Below are 24,088 nucleotides of genomic sequence, written 5' to 3' on the forward strand. Positions count from 1 at the left end.
GGAATCCAATTTATATCTGGTAATTAAATGTAGATAGAGGAATACAAATGAGCAAAACCCTGAGATTATTATGCTCCAACAAAGACATTTAATCAACTTCGTGATTTTTTTTGTGTGAATTTCAAATTTTCATTTCACCATTAATATAAACTATTTGGGTTGAGAATGATGAATGATGAATGTGTGCAGATTCTGATATGGAGCCTCCAATGCCGAATTTCCTTTTCCATGCTTGACTGATGGAGATGCAAATGATCAGTTTGAAATGCAGTTTGAGTGCAAATACCAAACGTTAACGTTTTATTTATTTATTTTTGTTATATTGGAGGCCCTAGGCACGGACTGTATAACTCTCATCGAGGCCAGACCTAAAATAAAAGAGAAGAAAAGTGCATGATGAAAAGTGTATGATGTTTGTTTGCGAGAAAGATTAAAGCTAGCCCGGTAGTTGTAGTTTGAGTGAGACAGAGAGTAAGACCAGCAACCCTGCCACGGAGTGCAAGATGGTTCCAGGCACTACTTTAACGCTCCTATGTCAGAACGGTAGTACCACCCTGGGCGGTTGCCGTCTACAACCTACTTTATACGAGTTTTGTCATTTTGTACAAGTTTGTCATGACCTCCAGTTCCTAAATCAGTAAGAGATCTCGGTCATGATATTTCATTTGCTTGTCATGTCTTTGTTTAACAATTATGATTGTGCGACAAATGCCTCTAATAAAAGTGTAAATGAGGTCCTTTGTTTTATTTATTTATTTTTTAAGACGGAGTTCACCGACCAATATAGCAAAAAAGGTTATTTCTCTCATCAGCTTGTTTTCAGTCCACCCAAGACGAAGACCTCCCTCACGTTGGGGTATAGACAGTATTGACATACTCGTCTCGCTTGCGAAATGATGTGTGAACGATAAATGAGGCCTTTTTCACATGCACTGTATGTTTACAGTGATTCAGCTCTGCTCGCCGGGCACCTTTAACCCGCCGTTACCAGCACGAAACCTGTAATTCAAATCGTCTTTTAAACATAACTGGTACACCCGCTCACTAAGTGAGGGGCAGGGGGGAGTCATGTTATTATCCTTATTATTATTGCCAATTATCATTACTAGTACTTCTTATGTTACATGAAGTCATTGAAAAGATCAGCACATACATGACATTATATCAGGACATTGAAAGGATCAGAATGTGCATATTATGTCGTATATGTTAGATCAGGTCATTGAAAGGATCCAAACATGCATGATATTATATGTTAAATCAGGTCATTGAAAGGATCAGAACATACATGATATTATATGTTAAATCAGGTCATTGAAAGGATCAGAACATACATGATATTATATGTTAAATCATGTCATTGAAAGGACCAGAACATGCATGATATTATATGTTAAATCAGATCATTGAAAGGATCAGAACATACATGATATTATATGTTAAATCAGGTCATTGAAAGGATCAGAACATACATGATATTATATGTTAAATCAGGTCATTGAAAGGATCAGAACATGCATGATATTATATGTTAAATCAGGTCATTGAAAGGATCAGCACATTCATGATATTATATGTTAAATCAGGTCATTGAAAGGATCAGAACATACATGATATTATATGTTAAATCAGGTCATTGAAAGGATCAGATCGTGCATGACATTATAACATGTTAGATGAGGTCATTGAAAGGATCAGACAGTGCATAACATAATATTGTTATGTCGGTAGGGTGGCGCAATATCTAGAGCCAGATAGATCTGTGTAGGTAGGTATCCGACTGTCGTGATAGGGAATCTACCTGTAATAAGTTCAGTGTGTTTAGGCGGTTTGTCGGTTAAGAAGTATACCTGTGGACATATCAGGATGTTTGAGTGTTAGATAGAGTAGGGATTAAAGATAACAGTCCCTGTGTGTCAAACCTGGTAGTCAAACCTTTGTCCCTTATGGCAATGCACACCTGCAGACACTTAGTTATGCCCTTTAGTGCACGCATTAATTAAATCCCATTCCCTGACAAGACTTTGGAAGAAGACAGGCAAGAGGCCAGGCCAGGACACCGCCGATGATAGCCCCGGCCAGTTACACCTCCGACAGGCTTAGCCACATCGAGTGCCACGCGCTATGACCACACTACAGCGAACAAGTGATGGGCAGCGCGGTAGGCGCGGACCTCCAGCCAACGAGCGCGAGAGGCGCGAAGCTGGAAGGTCCGGTGGAAGGCGCAGATTGTGTGGCGCGCCAAGGCTGACGTCACCGGGAAGGTTATTTAAGGGCTCCCCGAACGCCATTTGCTCTCTTCGTGCTTGGACATCATTCGCTCTTCTTGCTTGCTCTTGGAGATCCAGCAGTTCATCTTGCACGTCCTTCCCTGGCTGTCTGGTGCTCTCTGCGCTTCCCTGCTTGGTCTTGGGAGGTCCCTGGTGGTCGTTGGCTCACCGTCTGTGTGGTGCTTGGAGCGGTGCTTGGTGCTGTGGTGCTGGAGCGAGGGACCTCGTGGGTGCATCGGGGCCGAACGGAACCGTGTTGGACGGCAGACAAGACAAGACGAGGGACAGTTAAGACGCACCACATTTACATTACACGACGAGACAATTCTTTTCCTTTAATTCATTCCTGTGTCTGTTGTTGAGTCTGGTGTGTGGAATCCGAAATTAGGATTTAGTTTATTTGATTACCGTCACGTTCTTTGTTTCGGGTTCCGTAGAATAAACGTGTCTATTTTTGTGCATTAAATCTTGTGTTCGGTTCATTAATTCCCCGCAGGAATGAAGCCGCGGTCGGCGCGCTCCAGGTAAATACTTTTGCCGCAGCCTTCCATTTTCCTTCTTCCTCCCGCGTTTCATAGTTAAATCCGTGTTCGGTCGTCGCCTCCAAGTAAAGCCGTTTTTCGTCTATCCGCGAGCCCTGGTATTAACCGAAGGGTCCGCGTGGCAATATGTTAGATCAGGTCATTGTAAGGATTACACTGTGCATGACATTATAACACGTTATTGTTAGATCAGGTCATTGTAAGGATCACACCGTGCATGACATTATAACATGTTATTGTTAGATCATTGTAATCCTTCGCTGCAATCTTCGATCAAGTTTTCTCTTGCGGCCACGTCCAGGGAGGTTGGCTGCTGTCATGGGCCTTAAACTTCCCAATAGCATTGCGTACGGTGGACACAGGAACATCAAGGTCTCTGGAGATGGAATTGTAGCCTTGAGATTGTCCATGCTTGGCTACAATCTTGTGTCTGACCTCCTCACACAATTCTCTGGTTTTCTTTCTTTTCTCCATATTCATTGTGGTACACACAGTGACACAAAACAGCAGAATGACTCCTTTTCTCCATTCAAACTGGTTGAATGAGTGACTTTTATATTGCAGGCACTTGCAACTCATCATAGGTGAGTTAAATTCCAAAGTAAAGGAGAATCACCTGCTTGAAATCTAATTATTTCTAACAACTTATAAAAGGTGCCAATAATATTGTATGGGCCATTTTAGGATTTCTGTGTGGAATAACAAGATTTAGTAAATTTTTTCAGCTTTTTTTGTTTTGTTCCACTGCAAACCAAAGAAATCCATATGTGGATACCAAAATATTTTTTTATTTCAACAATTTTCTGGAAGATATGGTGCATTATTTGAAAAAAGTGCAAGGGTGCCAATATTTTTGGCCACGACTGCAGATGCAAAAATATGGCATAACTTCTCTTGTGGCCCTGGGATCAAGCAAACAATATATATGTTGGAACCCATCTGTGGATCGGTCCCATCGGCCGATGGGTCTGACCCGTTTGCGGATCCGCAGATGGGTCACCCATCGGCCGATGGGCGACCCATCTGTGGATGCACGAGAAATGACAATGCAGACCCATCGGCCGATGGGTCTGCGCCATCTGCGGATGTGGTGTTCACCTTGAAGGAATGTGTATGCATCAATTGTGGATGAGTATGTTTATTTGAACCTAAAAATAAGCAATTGATGTCATAAATGTTTATAAAGCAGTCCGTGACATGTGGTTTGTCGATAACCGTTTGTCGATAAGATAAAAATAAAATAATGTCGCTCCATTTAAAAACGCTGGTCTACTTCGCTGGTGGCACTGGCAGACTCAGCTCTCCATTGTTTATATAGCAATTCCTGGCATGCCTTAATCACCCCAAAGCTAAAGATGAAGGTGTGGCTTCGTAATCGGGGCATTGGGACTTCGGGTTTTTCGGGAATCGGGGCATTCTGTCAACACATTCCTTCAAGGTGAACAACACATCCGCAGATGGCGCAGACCCATCGGCCGATGGGTCTGCATTGTCATTTCTCGTGCATCCACAGATGGGTCGCCCATCTGCGGATCCGCAAACGGGTCAGACCCATCGGCCGATGGGACCGATCCACAGATGGGTTCCAACATATATATTTTAACAGCCCTCACAGCTCCCCTCCCACTCCTCCCAACATAATTAATAGTAAATATAAATATCATGATTATAAACTTACCCTGTACATGCACAAGCCCCATATAGGTCCTTCCCATTGGTTTTCAGAAGAACCTAATCCAGATACACAAGTCCATTCACTGGTAGAGATCCGTTGAGGATTTGTGTAACACACGCCCATCCCCTTGGGCCATGCTCTGGCTCACATGATGAGGAGTTTGCAGTATGAGCAGGTGTCCGTTCGGCGAGCTAAGTTCTCCAAGTCTTTCATCGTGCAGAGGCACAGCCCTTTCTCAGGTACTTTTCCAAGTATTTTTGGCTTCTTTTAGAAGCTATGTGAGGCATTTCAGGTAAAATCCTTATCTCCTACACATTGAATCCTCTATTTTGCTCCAAACCAACACGACAGTTCCCGCCAACACGACAGTTTCCTGGGATTTCTGTGCATGCACACTAAGCATCATGTCATTTTGGATGGATTACGTCATTTTGAAAGTCACATTTTGCTGAGTTGGCGAGAGTTTGGACAGGAACTTATTTGTCCTTGGTGTTTGAGCAGATCTGGGAAGAATGAAAGAATTAACTTTTTCAATGGACTGTAAAAGAGGGTCATGGGAGAAATGGGATGTGCTAGATTCTGGGGTTTTATCTGTGGTTGAGTGGTACATGTAAACGACGGGAGTAATTGGCTGAATCATATATGCAAGTTAAGCAAATTCATGGAGTCAAATGTTATGGGTAATGTACATATGGTCATGTTTGTGGGGGGGTAGGCAATGATTACCTTAGAGCCAGGTAGAAGTGTATGATCATGCTCTGTATGTCGCGATGAAGAAAAAGAAACCCCATGTATCATAAGTAGGAAATTCGTTTGGACCAGATGTTGTGTAAGCGCATATAAGTATCCCCATGAGAGGGGTGGGGTTAAACTAATTAGCTAGGGATTAATGGTAAATCCCCTGTATGTAAATGGCCTCTGTTATTTTTCCTCTGTTCCTTATGACAATGCAGCACACACACAAAACCAGGAAATAGCGCATTAAATGACACTAAATAAAAGCTAACTGGAAACAGGACTTAGAGCACCAACGATGATACCACTGACGTGTGATAACATCAAGCAGGCAGGTCCAGGATGCCACGCCCTGAAGAGCAGTGATTGGTTAGGATTGTCGAGCAATGAAGAGTGGAACTCGCTGATAGGAGCAGGCACGGGTGGCGTCGGATGACCTCAGAGCCTTGAGTACAAAAGAACGCTCTCCCTGACATTTTCTTTCTTGGCTTTCTCTCTGTTTCGGGATGTGGAGGTGAACAGTCGTCAATAAGCTCTCTTGCGGTGGGACAGTCTCAACGAACGGTCATGTTCCAACATTTTCCCTCCTCTTGCATTGGAACATTGGTGCCGTGCAGTCACAGTTCAGAGCGCTCTCACGCTAGGGACATTGGAGGTTTCAGCAATCGTGAGGAGGAGCGAACTGTGGACCAAGGCCTGCATTTCCCGCGAGCGAATTGTGCACGGCGGCTTGTGCTGTTCCCGCCAAGGACGTGGGGGTTTTGAGGATTCCCGAGGGGGTTCAGGAGACGCTCAGAGCTAAGTACATACACACACACATTTATTTTCACCTTTACTTTTCCCTTTGTCTGTATACGAGTCTGTGTGGGGAAATCCCATTTATGAATCAGATTATCGTGCATTCTTTGTTACCGGCGTTTCTTCAATAAAGCCGGTATTTTTGTACATTTTAAATCCATGTCAGTTTGAATTAATTATCGCAGGTTTGAGGACGTCCAATTTGACCAGAATGCGTCAATGGATATACAGTCACGTGAAAAAGTAAGTACACCCCATGTGAAGTTTTGACTTTTTCAACATATTTCAACATACAGCTATTTAATCTTCATTTCAACATACAGCTATTTGATCTTCATTTCAACAATATTGATAGATAAAGGTGATATAATATAACAAATATCATGAAACATTTACATTTTGTAGTCCATTGTATAATTTAAATAAACATAAATGCAAATTTCGCTTGTGGAAAAAGTAAGTACACCCTTGGCTCTTATAGGTGGTATTGCCCCCTTTGGCAGAAACAACCTCAAGTAGGCGTTTCTTATAACTGTCTACCAGTCTCTGACATCGACTGGGAGAAATTTTTGCCCACTCCTTCATTCAGAATTCTTTCAGCTGTGCAATGTTTGAGGGGTTTCTTGCATGCACAGCTCGTTTCAAATCCCCCCACAACATCTCGATGGGATTTAGATCCGGGCTTTGACTTGGCCATTCCAGAACCCTCCATTTCTTTCTTTTCAGCCATTCCTTGGTGGATTTACTGGTATGTTTAGGGTCATTGTCATGTTGCAAGGTCCACCTTCGGTTGAGTTTCAACTTTCCGACAGATGGCCTCACATTATCCTCAAGCACCCTCTGGTGCAATGAAGAATTCATCGTGGATTCTATGATGGTGAGCTGCCCAGGCCCTGATACAGCAAAGCTGCCCCCAACCATAATATTTCCACCACCATGCTTTACAGTTGGTATCAGGTTATTGTGGTGAAATGCTGTCTTTGGTTTTTGCCAAACATGTCTTCTGATACTGTGGCCAAATAGCTCTACCTTAGACTCATCTGTCCAGAGCACATTGTTCCAGAAGTGCTGGTCTTTGCCTAGGTGTTCATTGGCAAACTTTAGTCTTGCCCTGATGTTCTTTCTGGACAGCAAAGGTTTCCTCCTGGCACACCTCCCATGTAGATCAAATTTGTGCAGCCTCTTACTAATGGTAGACTCGTGCACTTTGACATCAACAGTGGCAAGAGCTACCAGAGGGTGCTTGAGGATAATGTGAGGCCATCTGTCGGAGAGTTGAAGTGACTCTAAACATACCAGTAAATCCGCCAAGGAATGGCTGAAAAGAAAGAAATGGAGGGTTCTGGAATGGCCAAGTCACAGCCCGGATCTAAATCCCATCGAGATGTTGTGGGGGGATTTGAAACGAGCTGTGCATGCAAGAAACCCCTCAAACATCGCACAGCTGAAATAATTCTGCATGGAGGAGTGGGCAAAAATTTATCCAAGTCGATGTCAGAGACTGGTAGACAGTAAAAGAAACGCCAACTTGAGGTTGTTTCTGCCAAAGGGGGCAATACCACCTATTAGAGCCAAGGGTGCACTTACTTTTCCACAGAAGGAAATGGCATCTCTGTTAATTTTTTGTTGAATAAATTATTGGAAAGTCAATTTTTCATTGTTTATTGTTCAATTAGATCACCTTTATCTATAGATACTGTTTAAATGAAGATCAAATATTGATATGTCCAAAAATGTTAAAAAGATTTTTTAAAAACATTTCATGGGGTGTACTTACTTTTTCACGTGACTGTATATCCGTGTTAAGTTAACTTTATCGTGGCATTTTTCCAAGGACGCTTCTAATAACAAAACGAATGATAATAGCATCTATCTATAATTCCAGTAATCTCTGTGTGTATGTATGTATGTATGTATGTATGTATGTATGTATGTATGTCTGTGACCGCTGTTTCTCGACAACCACGGGTTCGATATACTTTAAACTTGCTAGGTATATTGCTGGGGACCCGAGGATGTGCCTTTTCAAGGTTTCATATTAATTGGACAAGTAGTTACCGAGCTATGTCCAAAAAACGATTCAACCAATCAGAGAGCAGCGAGCTATCACGTGTGCCGAACGTGCCGAACAGACTCTGCCTCGGACGGCACATTTGAGAGCGTATTCATTTATTTCACGTTGGCAAACTATGTTGCCGCTATGTTGGCGTTAAACTATGTTTTAAAACTAATTAAAACTAATTTGCGATTCTTTCGCTTTCCTGCGCGTTTGTGCACGTTATGGCGATTTCTTTACCAAACTCCGCAAGCCGTTCGCTTTGGACCAAACCATTTCATGTAAATAGAGGGGGGGGATTGTCACCGTACTCGCAAGCCGTTCGCTTTGGACCAAACCATTTCATGTAAATAGAGGGGGGGGATTGTCACCGTACTCGCAAGCCGTTCGCTTTGGACCAAACCATTTCATGTAAATAGAGGGGGGGGGATATAATTTTAGATATATATATAGTACGGGCATGCCCTAGTAATATTAATGTTACTAGCCGAAACCCGTGGAACATCCACGGAAGGGAGGATGTGGTGTATGGATAGAGTGTACCATTATGGATGGCAGAGGGGATTTGCTTGTCCGAGTAAGAGTTAGGAAGAAAGATGAGAATGAAGAGTGCGTATATGAACAACGATCGCCGACACCGGCACAAATGCATGCTCTGGATTGTCCACTCAGTGGACGGCTTGCTTTCACCTTCGCCTGTCCAATCAGCGGACGGCTTGCTTCGCCTTCGCCCAGCAGACGCCAATACGATGGCGTCGTAAGATGGCGTCGTATCGGCAGTTAATCGGATGCTTTTGGGCCCCAACGTCGGCTAATTCAGATTTTTCGAGTATGTTTGTACGTGATAAACAAAGAGCGCGGTTCGTAGATCGTAAATCCATTAGTGCCGTGGGCATCGGGTCACTGGGTGTGGCGTAAAAGGGATAACAAAGTCGAGTCCTTACGCTATTATTATATAGATTACAAAACAATATTAAGACTAATAATGTCCCGACTCCCCAAGGGGTCTTTTCTCCTTGGACAAAACGCTGTGTTAACATGTATAAACAGCTTATCGTGGCGTTTCGTGGGAGCACCCCGTACCAGCCATTCCTTATCAACGGTTTTGAATTGAGTGCTTGCTTCAATGTTTAAACGACTTAGTGAGCAGTCTACAAGAAACTTGATAAATGAACACACCCACAATGTCGTTGAGGCCCGACCCTAGATCTACTGTAATCTATATACCCCCGAGAGGAATGACACGTCCTGCCGCTCCAGTGGGGAATGGGTGTACCAGTAGAAAAAAAATCCAGTTTACCGTCGTTGGTGCATTACCTTATACACCACCTTATCACGGTACATTAGTTATTCGTGCCTGTTCTTTGTGTCCTTTGAGACATCCTCAAAACAATAAGTTTCCTGTTTAGAACGATATTCTATTTTGGTTGAGTTCCAGGCAAGGTTGAGTAAAAACATTACCTCACTCCTCTGTGCGCAAGCGCAATCGGGACGAGATTCTGTACAACTCGCCAAATTCAGAGACAAAGTACTGCAAAACTGCACATTCTTGTTCCGATTCTTGTTGTACAGTGTTCAAAATATAACACACGGTTGAAATCAAGTGGTTCCTCGATCATAAACCGACGTCTGTAGATGGACAAAGTGAAGCAATTACTCAACCCCGGATTTCACTTCACGCGTGCGGAGCAATAAAAAGGTGTGTGAAGTAGTGGTTATGGCTTGTTACCCTCGCCAGAAGAGAGGGTATTGCATTTGAGTCCGTTTGTTACTTGCAAAATCGAAGATTTTTCAAGTATATTGGTCGGTTGTGTTTGTGGTTCTGTCTGTTTGTCTGTCTGTCTGTTCGTCACCGGCCTACAGGTCACAATTTTCAACCGATCTTCACGAAACTTCACCAAATGGTAGAGTTGGTCAAAAGCAAGAAGCCTATTGTTTTTGGGGTCAATAGGTCAAAAGGTCAACATATGCCAAAGGTCACCAACTTTGCTAAATTTCTAAAATCCTCAATTTTCATCCGATTGACTTGAAATTTGAAGAGGACTTGCATATCTGGTCACTGAATTCAACCACCAAGTATTTTTGAGGTCAACATAGGCCAAAAGGTCAACATAGGCCAAATTTTTTATATCCTCAATTTTCATCCGATTGACTTGAAAATTGAACAGCATTTGCACATTGAGTCACTAAATAGGGAAACTAACTATTTTTGAGGGCAAAAGGTCAAAGATCAACTCAAGGTCAACCTTCCAAAATCATCATTTTTCATCTGAAAAATCGTCACTTTTCTTCCTATTGATCCGAGCTTTGATCAAGATTGTCAATTTTAATCTTGATGAAATGGACAATTTGCTGTATCAATGGAATTTTTTTTCTTGGGGTGGGGGGGGGGGGGGGCGTATTTTGCAAGTATCGTGCTCCGCATGACGTCTTCTTGTTTGTCTGTTTGTCCCCACAGAATAAATATGATTTTCTCTGCAACCGTTGATCCGATTGATAGGAAATTTTCACCAGAGGTGCATCTCCACCTGTATAATTTTTTGTGTAAGTATGACGTCATAGGTCACGTGGTTCGGCCGCAATGTTGGAAAAATCGAAAAAGTTTGCACCTCTATATCTCGGAAAGCGCTGAATAGAAAAAATTGAGACATGGCTCATTGTAAAGAACTCTTCATGGGGAATAAAATGTGTTAATGATGATGTCATAGGTGCCTCCATTATGACGTCATAATTCGACAAGTACAAAACTTCATCCAATCGAGATGAAATTTCTTGAGCGCCATGTCGGCATAAACTGGTGGGGAAAAAAATATAACGATGACGTCATCGGTCACGTGGTTCGGCCGCCATATTCGTTTTAACACAAAAGCCTTAAAAACCACTGAAAATACATCCTGGCGAGGGTTTGCAATCTCTGATTGCTCTTTTTCTTGTTTCAGTTGTCATGATGTGATTGGTCGGTGGTGTACATGACTTCATTAAAGTGAAAAGACAGACAAAGGTAAAATTGCAAAAAATGATGCATTGACGATTTGCACAATTGTAAGAACGTTTTTCAGTTTTTACTTGGAACTGCATCAATACCAGTCAAAACAGTTTGGAATGGAATAACACTTCCTTCATTAAGATTCTCATTCACACCCAAAAGAACGATGTAAACACAATTGCACGATAATCACATGAGCCAATCAATGGCTTTTCATAGAAATTAAGGTATTAATTGTCTGGATTAGTATAATAAAGCCGATGTAATGTGGAGAAGGCCTCCACGGGTATACAATGAAGCAATTTCATTTGGCAGTGTAAAACGAGATGAATGAATGAATAAATGTTTGCAGGATGATTGGATGCACGAGCAGAATAACATGAGCACAGTTAGGCACGAACAATCTGACCGAGAAGGTAATGACCTGCTAGGGCTGCAATGGGGGCTCCGGTGGGAATGCCAGGGAAGGGGCCTGAAGAGCCTGCAATATCCAGATGAGAGTAAGGCAAGGGCTTGGCAGAGTCACGTCCATGCTGGAATGGGCACAGTTCGGGAAGAATTAGCCATTGGAGATTTGCATTTGAAGCTCAAAAGAATCACAAAACAAATGGGTTATGACATCATGAATGAAACAGTCATTGAAAATCGAATTAGAACGGCACTCAGCACTCAGTGGAGCGCATACCTCAGCAAGGCTGAACAGTTTACGTTTTGGATCACACCGATAGGCCGGATCTGTAGTTGGACCTGAACCAAAACCGAATTGGCTTGTTCTTGTCACGTAACCAACTCATCCACCTTGTTTCGTCTTAAACAATCCACAAGGATTTGAGATATCGTGCTACATATCATTTTTTGGGCCAACGCCAATGGTAACGAATCATTTTTTCAATTCTAATATCCAGATCCGGATGTGGATCTTCGCCAAAACTGAATCCATTCGTCCTCGTCACACACCCAACCTGTCCAGCAAATTTCGTTCGTATCCGTCCACAACTTTTGGAGACATCCTGTTCACAGACAGACAGATCGGGGTGAAAACATAACCTCCGCCCACCTTCGATGCCAGAGGTAATAACGACAAATAAGAAAAGAATGTGGTCATGAGAGCTTTCAGTTGTCGAGTCACACGATTCGGCATCCAGTCACACAATACAACGTTTGCGTCTGTACCGGTCATCTTTCACTTCATATTATAATACCGTGCAGTTATTCATAAAGGAATGCAACCATCACATTTCATTAGGATGAAAGGTGTGTTCATACAGCCAGGTTATACTTCTGACTGAATCAGACGTTTAGGCTATGAGCCAAGGGGGTTGGTCGGTACCATACAGATGGAGTAAGGCTCATTGTGATTTTTAGCAAGATATATGTCCCTAGATATGAAAAAGAAGTGATAGCAGTGTATAACTCTCGGCCATCTCTGTGTTATCACCCGAAATATTATTATACGCCCGCTTCGCTTCGCCAAAAAATGTGATATTTGCTAAAATTGGAATAAATATGTTTTTAAGGACCACAGAGTGCCAATAATTTGCATACTGGATGCCAACTAATATAGTAATAGAAATATAGAACATTTGTGGGGGTTATTTATCAAATTATTGATATAATGACAAAAAATATGTTAAATTTAGTGAAAAAGTGGTCGAAATCGCTTCGAGTTCAGAATTCACATTGTACATTTTTGTCAATATTTCAAAAATGAAAACTCCCAGAGTAACATTTGACCCCTCAAAATCTTCGCAAGGAACCACTGCATTGGAATATATCATTACTTCGTAATATGGTGGTTGTTTGGGGCACATATTTTGGCAAAGTTCAAAATATGTTCAACCATACCCCCTAATTTTGATATTTTGGAACGAAACACAGCTTTTGAACATTTTAGGTTTATTCGTCTACTACTTTTGGTATCTGTGTAATTTTTGGTATTAGCTAGTATCCTAAAGTAGGTTTGTAACATCAGCTACATTATATTTGACAATGCATGCAAACTTGCTCCACACTCTAGGTTTATCATGATCTCTCAAACAAATACGATCTCGATCTCGATCTCGGCACTCTGTGGTCCTTAAAAACATATTTATTCCAATTTTAGCAAATATCACATTTTTTGGCGAAGCGAAGCGGGCGTATAATAATATTTCGGGTGATAACACAGAGATGGCCGAGAGTTAAACACTGCTATCACTTTTCTTTCATATCTAGGGACATATATCTTGCTAAAAATCACAATGAGCCTTACTCCATCTGTATGGTACCGACCGGTCAATTTGGGGGGTCTGGCTCATAGCCTATTCTGAGAGCACACGTGTGTGTACATGAACGCAGGTTAGTGCATTGAAGCTCCTGATGAACGGTTAGTCAATCCTGGTGCACGGATTAGTCGTACAGATCAAATCTGCATTAACACGGCCTAAGCATTTGTTCCCGAGACAACTGGAAATCTCAGGGTGGGTAGCGTCTTCGGCAATTACCCTGGGATAAGTCACATGATTGATGGTCACACCGTGGCTATATCACACTGTAACAACATACTTTGGTGCAATTTCCCACATCTTAAGACTGATTAAAAGGACCGGTGGGGAAAAGAACCGGTGGGGAAAAGGGCCGGTGGGAAAAAGGACCGGTGGGAAAAAGGACCGGTGGGAAAAAGGACCGGTGGGAAAAAGGACCGGTGGGAAAAAGGACCGGTGGGAAAAAGGATCGGTGGGAAAAAGGACCGGTGGGAAAAAGGACCGGTGGGAAAAAGGACTTGTGGGGAAAAAAGACCGGTGGGAAAAAGGACTTGTGGGAAAAAGGACCGATGGGAAAAAGGACCGGTGGGAAAAAGGACCGGTGGGAAAAAGGACCGGTGGGAAAAAGGACCGGTGGGAAAAAGGACCGGTGGGAAAAAGGACCGGTGGGAAAAAGGACCGGTGGGAAAAAAGGAACAGTGGGAAAAAGGGCCGTGGGAAAAAGGACCGGTGGGAAAAAGGACCGGTGGGAAAAAGGACCGGTGGGAAAAAGGACCGGTGGGAAAAAGGACCGGTGGGAAAAAGGACCGATGGGAAAAAGGACCGGTGGGAAAAAGGACCGGTGGGAAAAAGGACCGGTGGGAAAAAGGACCGGTGGGAAAAAAGGAACAGTGGGAAAAAGTACTGGTGGGGAAGACAGAGAGGACAGGGGATGCAGGGTGGGGGGAAAGGAGAAGGGAAATTGGAGGAGGGGAAAAGGGAGGGGGGAGAAAGAAGGAAGTAGGAAAGGAGGGGGAAGAGAGACAGGGTGGAAATAGAGAGGGGGTTGCAAAGAGAGGGGTCAAAAGAGAGGTGATAAGAGAGGGGTGAAAGAGAGGAAAAAGAGGGGGGTAAAGAGTGGTGAAATGGAGGGGTGAAGAGGAGGGGTGAAGAGGAATGAAAATAAGGTGAGAAAGAGGTAAAAAGGGGTAAAAGAAAAAAAGAGGGGAGAAAAGAATGGGGACAGGGAGGATGGAAATGGGAGGGTGGGAAAAGGGGGGTGGGAAAAGGGGGGGGGGAAGGAGCACTAATTTGGTGTACATAGGATATAATAAAAATAACTAATTACTTTGACAATTATTAATTACATTACCCTTTGCAATGTCCATGTTAATAATATGTTATTCCCTTTATCACGATCCCATAATCCCTTTGTATTTCGGTGTAATGTAAGAAATGCAAACGTTTTGGAAGTGATGTATGGGAGATGTTAATAATGGCTGCAAAATACTCTTAATTGACAGGTCTCTTCTTCGAGGAATTTGCATTCTCAGAAATCAATTGCTCGTAAACTTTAAATTGGCAAACAACAGCAAGTTACGCATTTCAGAAATTGTCATGAGTAATCAAATACACCCACGATACATGATATCACATGTCCCAAAAAGCCAAAGAAGCTGCTACTACGAACGATGTGGGGATACAGAAGCCACACAATAATAGGGAGAATTTGAATGTATGCAATGTGCTTTGTGATGGAACATTGCTAACAGTGATGATGAATTAAAAGTGAATGTTCCATTATTAAACATTCATCCCTTAGTCAATCGGTTAACGTGATGCTGAGTTCCCAGAAACATGTTAACAGATTCGACAAGTGCAGTCCACAAACATTGTTTGCTCACAGCTTATCCACCTCACCGAGACTACAGTTGACGCAAATGGGTGGTGCAATCATATTTTAGGTACCCTGGTGTTGGGCTAGCGGCTAGGGTGCCAGCTTAGGATCCTAGGATCCTGGGTTCGAATCCCGGTCGATCGCTGAATTAACGCCAGGGGGGTTGACTCAGCCTGTCATCCTTCCGAGGTCGGCTAATTGAGTACCAGTTCACTGGTAATTCCCTGTTTGTCGTTAAAGGCGGCAAAAAGGGTTGGCGTCAGGAAGGGCATCCGGCCGTAAAACATTACTTCAAAAAGAGGACCAAAAAACAACAACAACCACGGTTCCCGAAAAAGGCCAACCCTTTTTGGCCTTTGCTCCCTGCTTTGCGGCTTTGCGGGGAAAAATTCCCTGCTTTTTTTTTTTTTTTGTATACTGAATCGAGGCTCGTGAAAGAGCTAAAAGAGCTTTTGCCTGCTTTGCGGGGAAAAATGGCCTCTAAAGGTGGTTTTTAAAAATCATATTTTAGGTAAACAAAGTCCCAATGAAGTGCATTCCCAGATCTTTTACACAACATGTGTAACCACTTTAAAGAAGAAGATTTAAAAATTTGCTTCTGCGCAACACCAACACAAATCTTTCAACAGATGATAAATAATTAAAATAAATATGTCGATTTTCATGGAATTATTTAATTTAATGCACACCACACTTTCTGATGTTAAACGACAATGTTCAAGAAATATCTGTCTTCACCTCCGCCACAGAAGGTGGATGGAGATCATGGTTTCACGCATGCTTGTCTGTCGTTTGTCCTTGAATGAGCCAAGCAATTAGCAGAGGCGGTGACAAATCTATTTGCATATCGACGGAGGGAATTATTCTGTTGCAAGTAGAAATATTTTATTACATTTTGGAACGGTATCTCCACTCTCTCCATCTCCATAATATCTGCAATTATCTTGGAGGCTTAAACAGGACGCAGTAATGTAATTTTAATGAACAGATGTGCTCTGTCGACTTTTATCAAAATGTGTTGGGCCGGGACTCCCCCCAACATGCCATCCTCCCTCTCCCCACACAAAGTAATTGAAAGAAAACGCGTGCGTTTGCTGCATGCGACTGAGACATACCGCAGTGACATCGCCAGAAACAAGAAACCGGACATCGCATTTCTACATTTTCCCTCACACGGTCATATTTGTCTCCAATTGTGCCCCAAATAAAAACTGGCTACAATAGAGTTTTACTTATTTTTGCTCCAATAGTTAACAGGTCTCTCTGTTTATTGTATCAAGTTGAAATACATTCTATAAAATGGGATTGTCCACCAAACCAAAAGTGTCGTTTACAACAGAACTCTAATTGGGTTTGTGTGTGTATGAAGGTACTTTCCATTTATTTATTTAGTTTATGGGTTACAAGGCTCTTGAGCTGTTATGTGCAGACAGATAACACCAGACTCGACTTTTTACAAACAGCCCGTGATGTTGGGAGAAGTGAAATAGCTTCCCCGTGCACTCACGCCTATCTTGCCACACAGATTTTCTCTCTGCAGTCAACAAGGTTATTAATAAATCCCCGACGTCTTCGGGTTCAGCCTTGAAAGAATAACGTACAAACGCACAAATCACACAAACACATGAAAAGATTTATAAGACTAGGATCCAAATTCTTAAAACGAAACTCCTTAATGAATGTTTGAAGGATGCATGTATATATATATATATAGTAATAAATTTTGGGTAGGGGGGATATATAGATTTCGGTAGATCTGCATAGGTAGGTGCTCCGATGATCGTGGGTAGTAAGAACCATCTCGATGTAAATAAGTAGAGGACCTGTGTAGCCCGAATGTCGGATTAAGCTTGTGTCTTTGTCCCCGTCACAAGGGGGCGGGGCTTGTTAACTAGATTATGGCATGAGGATAAAATTTCCTTGTACGTCATTCCCTCTGTGATCTACCCTGTGTCCCGTATGGCAACACACATAGACACTAGTTAGGAATCCCACCATTAAAAGCACCACACATAGCAAATAATAATAATAAAACCTGACCGGAAAAACAGACCGGAAGCGCCCACGCATTACCCCGACTTGAAGACAAACATTGCTCAGGCAGGCTGAGGCCACGCCCACCTTGCGGAGGGGTGGTCGAAGAAGGGCCGGTGACGTCAGACGACGAGCCAGACCACGAACCGCGAGCCGACATTTTTCTTCTTGTTGGTCTGGATGCAATATCCCATGGTTGTGACCGACATTATCTCTCTTGCTTCTTCTCGTTTTTGGACCTCCTTCTCTCGTGCCCTTCTCGCTTCTTCTGATTCTGGACAATAGCGAACGGTCGCATTTTGGCTCGCCAGCATCGACGTCCCCTTCTTCTTCTCGTTTCGGGATTCCTTTGTGCCCAAACCTCCTTCCCTCGCCGTAGACGCTTTTAATTTTGGTTCTCCTGCTGCCTTTTCGCCTTCCTTCACCCTTGACTCTCTCTCTCCCTTCGGATCTGAACATTGGCTGCAGCGCACTGTGACCATGCCGAATCCGGGAGAACATCGCAGTCTCCTCTGGAGGCGGGTTGCACGCCCGCTCGCTCACTTGGTGAAAGGGAGCGCGTCGGGGCGTTTCCGACAACCGGAGCCGCGTTGGACGACTGCGCTCGGAGCCAGCCACGGCCGGAGGAGCAAGCTGCACACGACCCGTTCGAGTTGCGCGGAGGGTCGGTGGCACGCCAGCGGACGAGGCCGGGGCGAGCGAGTGGCTCGGTGGGATCTAGTGGAGCGCAAACGGTGGACGATGGCCTTTCTTCCCGCCAACACCAGTGCCGCAGTGGGCTTGCACGCTTGGGCCCTGGACGATGCCAATGAGCCTGATGATCCCCGACACACCTCAGCCAGACAGAGCTAAGCTCGCACCACACAGAACACAACAAAACGTATATTTTCAGATCCTCCCCATCTGTACATGTGTGTGTCTGTAATAGGAGCGCTCATTAGGGGTTTTAGATATCGTCGCGTTCTTTGTTCACGGGGTCCGGCAATAAAGCCGTGTTATTCTTGTACATTCAAAATCCGTGTTCGTGAGTTAAAATTTCCTGCAGGTTTGAAGACTGCTCGGGACCACAGGTAAATCTCCCCCTTCTTCTTCCTCTATCTTTCCTGCCCCGCGCATATATATAGTCAAATCTGCCATTAAATAACGCCTCAAAGTAAGCTCGATTGCCATTCGTGATATCCCGGTATTAACCGAGGGGAGTCACACGACAATATATACACACTACCGGTCTAAAGTTTTAGAACACCTCAATTTTTCCAGTTTTTATTGAAATTTATGCTGTTTAATGTCCAGTAAATAACCTGAAATGGTACAAAGGTAAGCAGTAAACTGCTCGAGGTTAGAAAAAAGTTTAGGTTAGCAAACACGAGAAAATAATGTAAATTGCACAGTTGTATTGTTAAAAAAAAGGCCTTCTTCAGGGAACAAGTAATGGGTTAACAACTTACAGCTGTTCTGCAGCAATGTAAGTAAATTAAGCCTTGAAAGTTGATGCAAACAATTCCTACAGGTGTCCCAACCTCTGCTGAATACTTGATTACAAACCACCTGTCTGTATAAAAGCAGTATTGGAACAGACTGTTATTACACCCTCTGAAGCATTATTTGGACAATATTGCACTGCAGGAAGTAGTACATTGGAAACTGGAGGAAACTCAGACAGGAAGAGGTCTGGCAGACCCAAATCCACAACAGAATCAGAAGACAAGTTTCTGAGAGTAAACAGCTTGCGTGATAGGCGGCTTACAGGACAACAGCTTCAAGCACAGCTTAACACTGGTCGAAGTAAGCAAGTCTCAGTTTCAACTGTGAAGAGAAGACTTTGAGCTGCAGGTTTGACAGGGCGAGTGGCAGTAAGAAAGCCATTGCTAAGATGGCAAAATAAGAAAAAGAGGCTTGCCTGGGCCATGGAACACCGCCAGTGGACTACCGAAGACTGGAAGAAGGTCTTATGGACCGATGAATCAAAATTTGAAATCTTTGGTTCATCACGCAGGGTTTTTGGAAAGGATGGTTCCTCAGTGTGTGACACCAACTGTCAAACATGGAGGAGGAAGCGTGATGGTCTGGGGCTCTTTTGCTGGATCCAGAGTCGCCGACTTGCACAGAGTGACTGGCACCCTGAACCAAAAGGGCTACCACAGCATTTTGCAGTGCCATGCACTACCCTCTGGTACACACCTAGTTGGTCAGGGGTTCATCCTACAGCAAAATAATGACCCTAAACACACCTCCAGACGATGTCAAAACTACCTTCGAGGAAAGGAACAAGACGGTAGGCTTCAAATCATGGAATGGCCAGCACAGTCTCCAGACTTAAACCCCATCGAGCTGGTTTGGGATGAACTGGACAGAAGGGTGAAAGCAAAGCAACCTACAAGTGCAATACAATTGTGGGAACTTCTGCAACAGTTTTGGGCAGAACTTCCTGAACAATATTTGATTTCCATTGTAGAAAGAATGCCACGAGTGTGTTCAGCAGTTATCTATCTATAATTCCAGTAATCTCTGTGTGTGTGTGTGTGTGTGTGTGTGTGTGTGTCTGTGTGTCTGTGTGTGTGTTTGTTTGTCTGTGACCGCTGTTTCTCGACAACCACGGGTCCGATATACTTGAAACTTGCCAGGTATATTGCTGGGGACCCGAGGATGTGCCTTTTCAAGGTTTCATATTAATCGGACAAGTAGTTACCGAGCTATGTCCAAAAAACGATTCAACCAATCAGAGAGCAGCGAGCTATCACGTGTGCCGAACGTGCCGAACAGACTCTGCCTCGGACGGCACATTTGAGAGCGTATTCATTTATTTCACGTTGGCAAACTATGTTGGCGTTAAACTATGTTTTAAAACTAATTAAAACTAATTTGCGATTCTTTCGCTTTCCTGCGCGTTTTTCCACGCTATGGCGATTTCTTTACCAAACTCCGCAAGCCGTTCGCTTTGGACCAAACCATTTCATGTAAATAGAGGGGGGGGGGGGTTGTCACCGGACTCGCAAGCCGTTCGCTTTGGACCAAACCATTTCATGTAAATAGAGGGGGGGGATTGTCACCGTACTCGCAAGCCGTTCGCTTTGGACCAAACCATTTCATGTAAATAGAGGGGGGGATATAATTTTAGATATATATATAGTACGGGCATGCCCTAGTATCTGCAAAAGGTGGTTACTTTGCAGAGTCAAAAATTTAAATTAAATTTTGTTAAACAAAATGATTCTATGATTTCTTTTTTTAACTCCAATTGTTTATTTGTTTGATGCTTAATTTCAGAGTACATCGAGACATTAAACTGCGTAAATTTCAATAAAACTAGAAAAATTGAGGTGTTCTAAAACTTTTGACCGGTAGTACATATATATATATATATATATATATATATATATATATATATATATATATATATATATATATATATATATATATATATACACACATATATACATATATATATATATATATATATATATATATACGTATATATATATATATATATATATACATGAACAGGATTATAACCAATTAATTGACATATGTAGGAAAATTACACGCCCAGACCAGGAATCAGAGCAAAAGCAGAGCAAAAGCAGAATGATGGCTCCAAAAGAACATTACATTACGTATCGACAATGATGATGCATTTCATAATTTGGAGAAAAGCTTCTCATCAATAACGGCAAAAAAGAAAAAGCAGACGTTGACCTATTTGTTAAAGGAAGAGAAAGTAAATTTATTAATTTAAAATTTATTGAATTATAAATAACAATAAATTGTTGCCTCTGTAACTGGTTGTATCAGACTTGGAAGAACAGTCAAAGTAAGAGTTACACGAGAGGAAATGGAAAGGTTCCTTGATACAATGTTTAGAGCAGCGAAATTAATTAGAGCAGCGAAAATTAATCGTATAACTACCTGGAGTTATGACGAGACCAAAGTAAACCTGATGATAGTGGCACTGTATAGTATGTACCTGTATAGAGAAGAATGTTTCTCAAACAATTTCCAGAATCACAGTATGTATACAAGTATGCTCAGTATACTCAGTGCTCAGTATGCTCAGTATACTCAGTATACTCAGTAGATAGTATGAAATTTGCATTTATTGTGTTTCTTGAACAGGAGAGGGGTTTAATGATGATCATGAGGTGCTGGGAGTGCTCACCGCATCAAGACCTGACGCCATGATCAGGAAAGCAGCCGGCGCTTGATGGCCTCGAGGTGTGGATGATGAGGGCAGGTTGTTTGCCTGAAGAACGTCCTCATATTCGGACTTACCTTTGTGGAACTCAAAGTCTTCACGACGAATCGTCGAAACCTCAAAAGGATCTCCAATATGGTCACCGGCTGCAGAGACAAGTCAGAAAACAGTAATGGTCCTTTTCAAACAAAACAAAATGGAGGAAGTAAATATCCCATCAATTTCCTTAACAAAGGCTCTCGTACTTCCTTAACAAACCTGTCTGCTAAACCTCCCATTTACTTCCTTAACCAGAATGGCACTCAGTCGAGAGGTGACCTCCGCCAGGCTGAACAATTTACGTTTTGTATCCCACTGATAGGCCGGATCTGCATCCGGATCTTTGGTGAAGAATCATTTTAAAAATTCTAGTATCCAGATATTCACCAACACCTAATCAATTTGGTCTCATCACACACCAAACCTGTCCATCAAGTTTAGTCCGAATTAGTGCACAACCTTTTGAGATATCCTACTCATAGACAGACAGACAGACAGACAGACAGGGGTGTATACATAACCACCTTCAGAGGTAACAACCCTCTTGAAGAACTTCAGCCAATCAAACCTTTGGACCTCACCATCAACCACAAACTCCATTGGGCAAACCACATATTCTAGTTGCCATCCAAAGCCAGTCATTAATTGGGATCCTCTGTCGTACAAAGTCCTATTTTTGGCAAGTCCGATTTTTTATCCACTTACAAGGCCTACATCCGTACCTTGATGGAATATTGCTCTCCCCTCGTGGCTGGAGCCCCTGCCTCACAGCTTGTTCAGCTTGATGCTGTGGAAACCAAGGCCTTGAAAATAATTGGTATATCCTTTGATGAAACTGGGTTTCTGGGCCTATCACTTTCACATTGCATACAAGTCAGTGGCCTCTCTCTCTGTTCTAGCAGCTCCTTTTTCCTTTCCATGATCCATAACCTTCCACCCCACTCCCATACGCTCCTACAGGGTGCACTTGTCTTCCAGTAACCCCCTTATGGTGAAAACTCCAGAAATCCAGGCATATTGCTCACCTGCAATCATTTGTTCATCTTTTCTCTTTCCTGTGGAACCAACTTCCTCAGTTTGTATAATTCCACTCTTCCCTCCAGGGCTTCGAGATGGCTGTTCACAACTACATCAGATCATCCCCCCATCCATACTTATCAACTTTTTTACCCATGTTCTTTAAGTGATTCTTAACCATTGAGTGACAGGGCCAAAACAAATATACAACACGATATCTCAAAAAGTTATGGAGGGATTCGGATGAAACTTAGTGTACAGGTTGGGTGTCTGCCAAGGATAAATTGATTATATTTTGGTGAAGATCCGGATCCGGATACGATAATTTTTACCTCTACCACCTAAGGTGGACGGAGGTTATGTTTTCAACCCTGCCTATCTGTGAACAGGATATGTCAAAGTTGTGGACGGATTCGGATGAAACGTGGTGGACAGGTTGGGTGTGTGACAAGGGCAATTTGATTCGATTTTGGTGGTGAAGATGCGAGAATTTTTTGCAAGTATTCACCATTGAGTGTTAAGGCTAAAAAATACATAGCTGCAAAAGCATGATATTTGAAAAGGTTGTGGACGGATTATGACAAAATCCGACCACATCTTTTGAGTTGGGTGTGATGAGTTGGGTTGGTGACAAGAACAAGCCAATTGTCTCACCAATGGATGGAGGTCCTCAATGCCAAACAGGAAATTAGAGCTGTCTCCCTTGACATATCACGTGCCTTCGATAGGGTCTGGCACACCGCTCTGCTCACCAAACTCTCCTCCTATGGTATCCATGGAAATCTCCATGCATGGCTTGCGAACTTCCTCTCTGGTCGTAGTCAATATGTGGCCCTGAATGGGTTTCTCTCATCTCCCCTTCCTGTTCAGGCTAGAGGTCCCCAAGGCAGTGTTCTGGGCCCTGTGCTTTTTCTGGTCTTCATCAATGATCTCTCTGACTCTCTTGAAAATCCTCTCTATCTCTTTGCTGATGACTTCACTCTCTGCCGCTCCATTCTTCATCCCTCAGATCGGCAGTCTGCAGCCTCCTCACTCTCTGCAGACCTGGACAAAATCACAGACTGGTCAAACAAGTGGAACATTTCTTTCAATCCTGACAAATCTCACACTCTTACGATGTCTCTCTGAAAAGACCAACTAGCCAACCCTCCCATCTACTTTCTGAACAATCCTCTCCAAGAAGTTCTGTCACTCAAGATTTTGGGTCTCACTATCTGCCATGATCTTTCCTGGGAAAACCACATTTCCAATCTCGCCTCCAAAGCCAGTCGCCGACTGGGCATCCTCCGTCGTGCGAAGTCCTTCCTTGGCACACCTGAGCTCCTCACCACATACAAGGCTTTCATCCGCAGCTCAATGGAATACTGCTCTCCCCTTTGGGCCGGTGCTCCTGCCTCACACCTAGCTCGGCTTCACGCTGTTGAAACCAAAGCTTTCAGAATCATTGGAATCTCCCGCAATGAAGCTAACTCCGAGGGCCTTTCACTTACTCACCACAGGCAGGTTGGTGGTCTTTCTGTCTTCTACCGACTCCTCTCCGGCCTTGCTCCCCCAGCTCTCTCTGTGCTTTGTCCCCCAAACATTCCTACAGGTCGCACAAGATCTGGAGACATAGTAAGAGTGTC

General features: G+C 43.1%; 1 protein-coding gene across 3 annotated transcripts in view; it reads right to left on the reverse strand.

Moving 5' to 3' along the window:
- Positions 1-11,123: 11,123 nt before the first annotated feature.
- Positions 11,124-24,088, reverse strand: part of LOC137423738 (putative aminopeptidase W07G4.4) — a 118,308-nt gene continuing 105,343 nt past the window's right edge. For all 3 annotated transcript variants that reach the window (XM_078773783.1, XM_068111202.2, XM_078773784.1), the window contains exons 16-17: positions 21,372-21,553; positions 11,124-11,595 (exon numbers count right to left, since the gene is read on the reverse strand). In XM_078773783.1, the coding sequence (XP_078629909.1) occupies positions 11,452-11,595; positions 21,372-21,553 (326 nt within the window). In that variant the 3' untranslated portion in view covers positions 11,124-11,451. The remainder of the gene's footprint in view (positions 11,596-21,371; positions 21,554-24,088) is intronic.

The sequence above is a fragment of the Myxine glutinosa genome, chromosome 3, assembly GCF_964187855.1.
Source record: "Myxine glutinosa chromosome 3, kmMyxGlut1.1, whole genome shotgun sequence".
NCBI lineage: Eukaryota > Metazoa > Chordata > Myxini > Myxiniformes > Myxinidae > Myxine > Myxine glutinosa.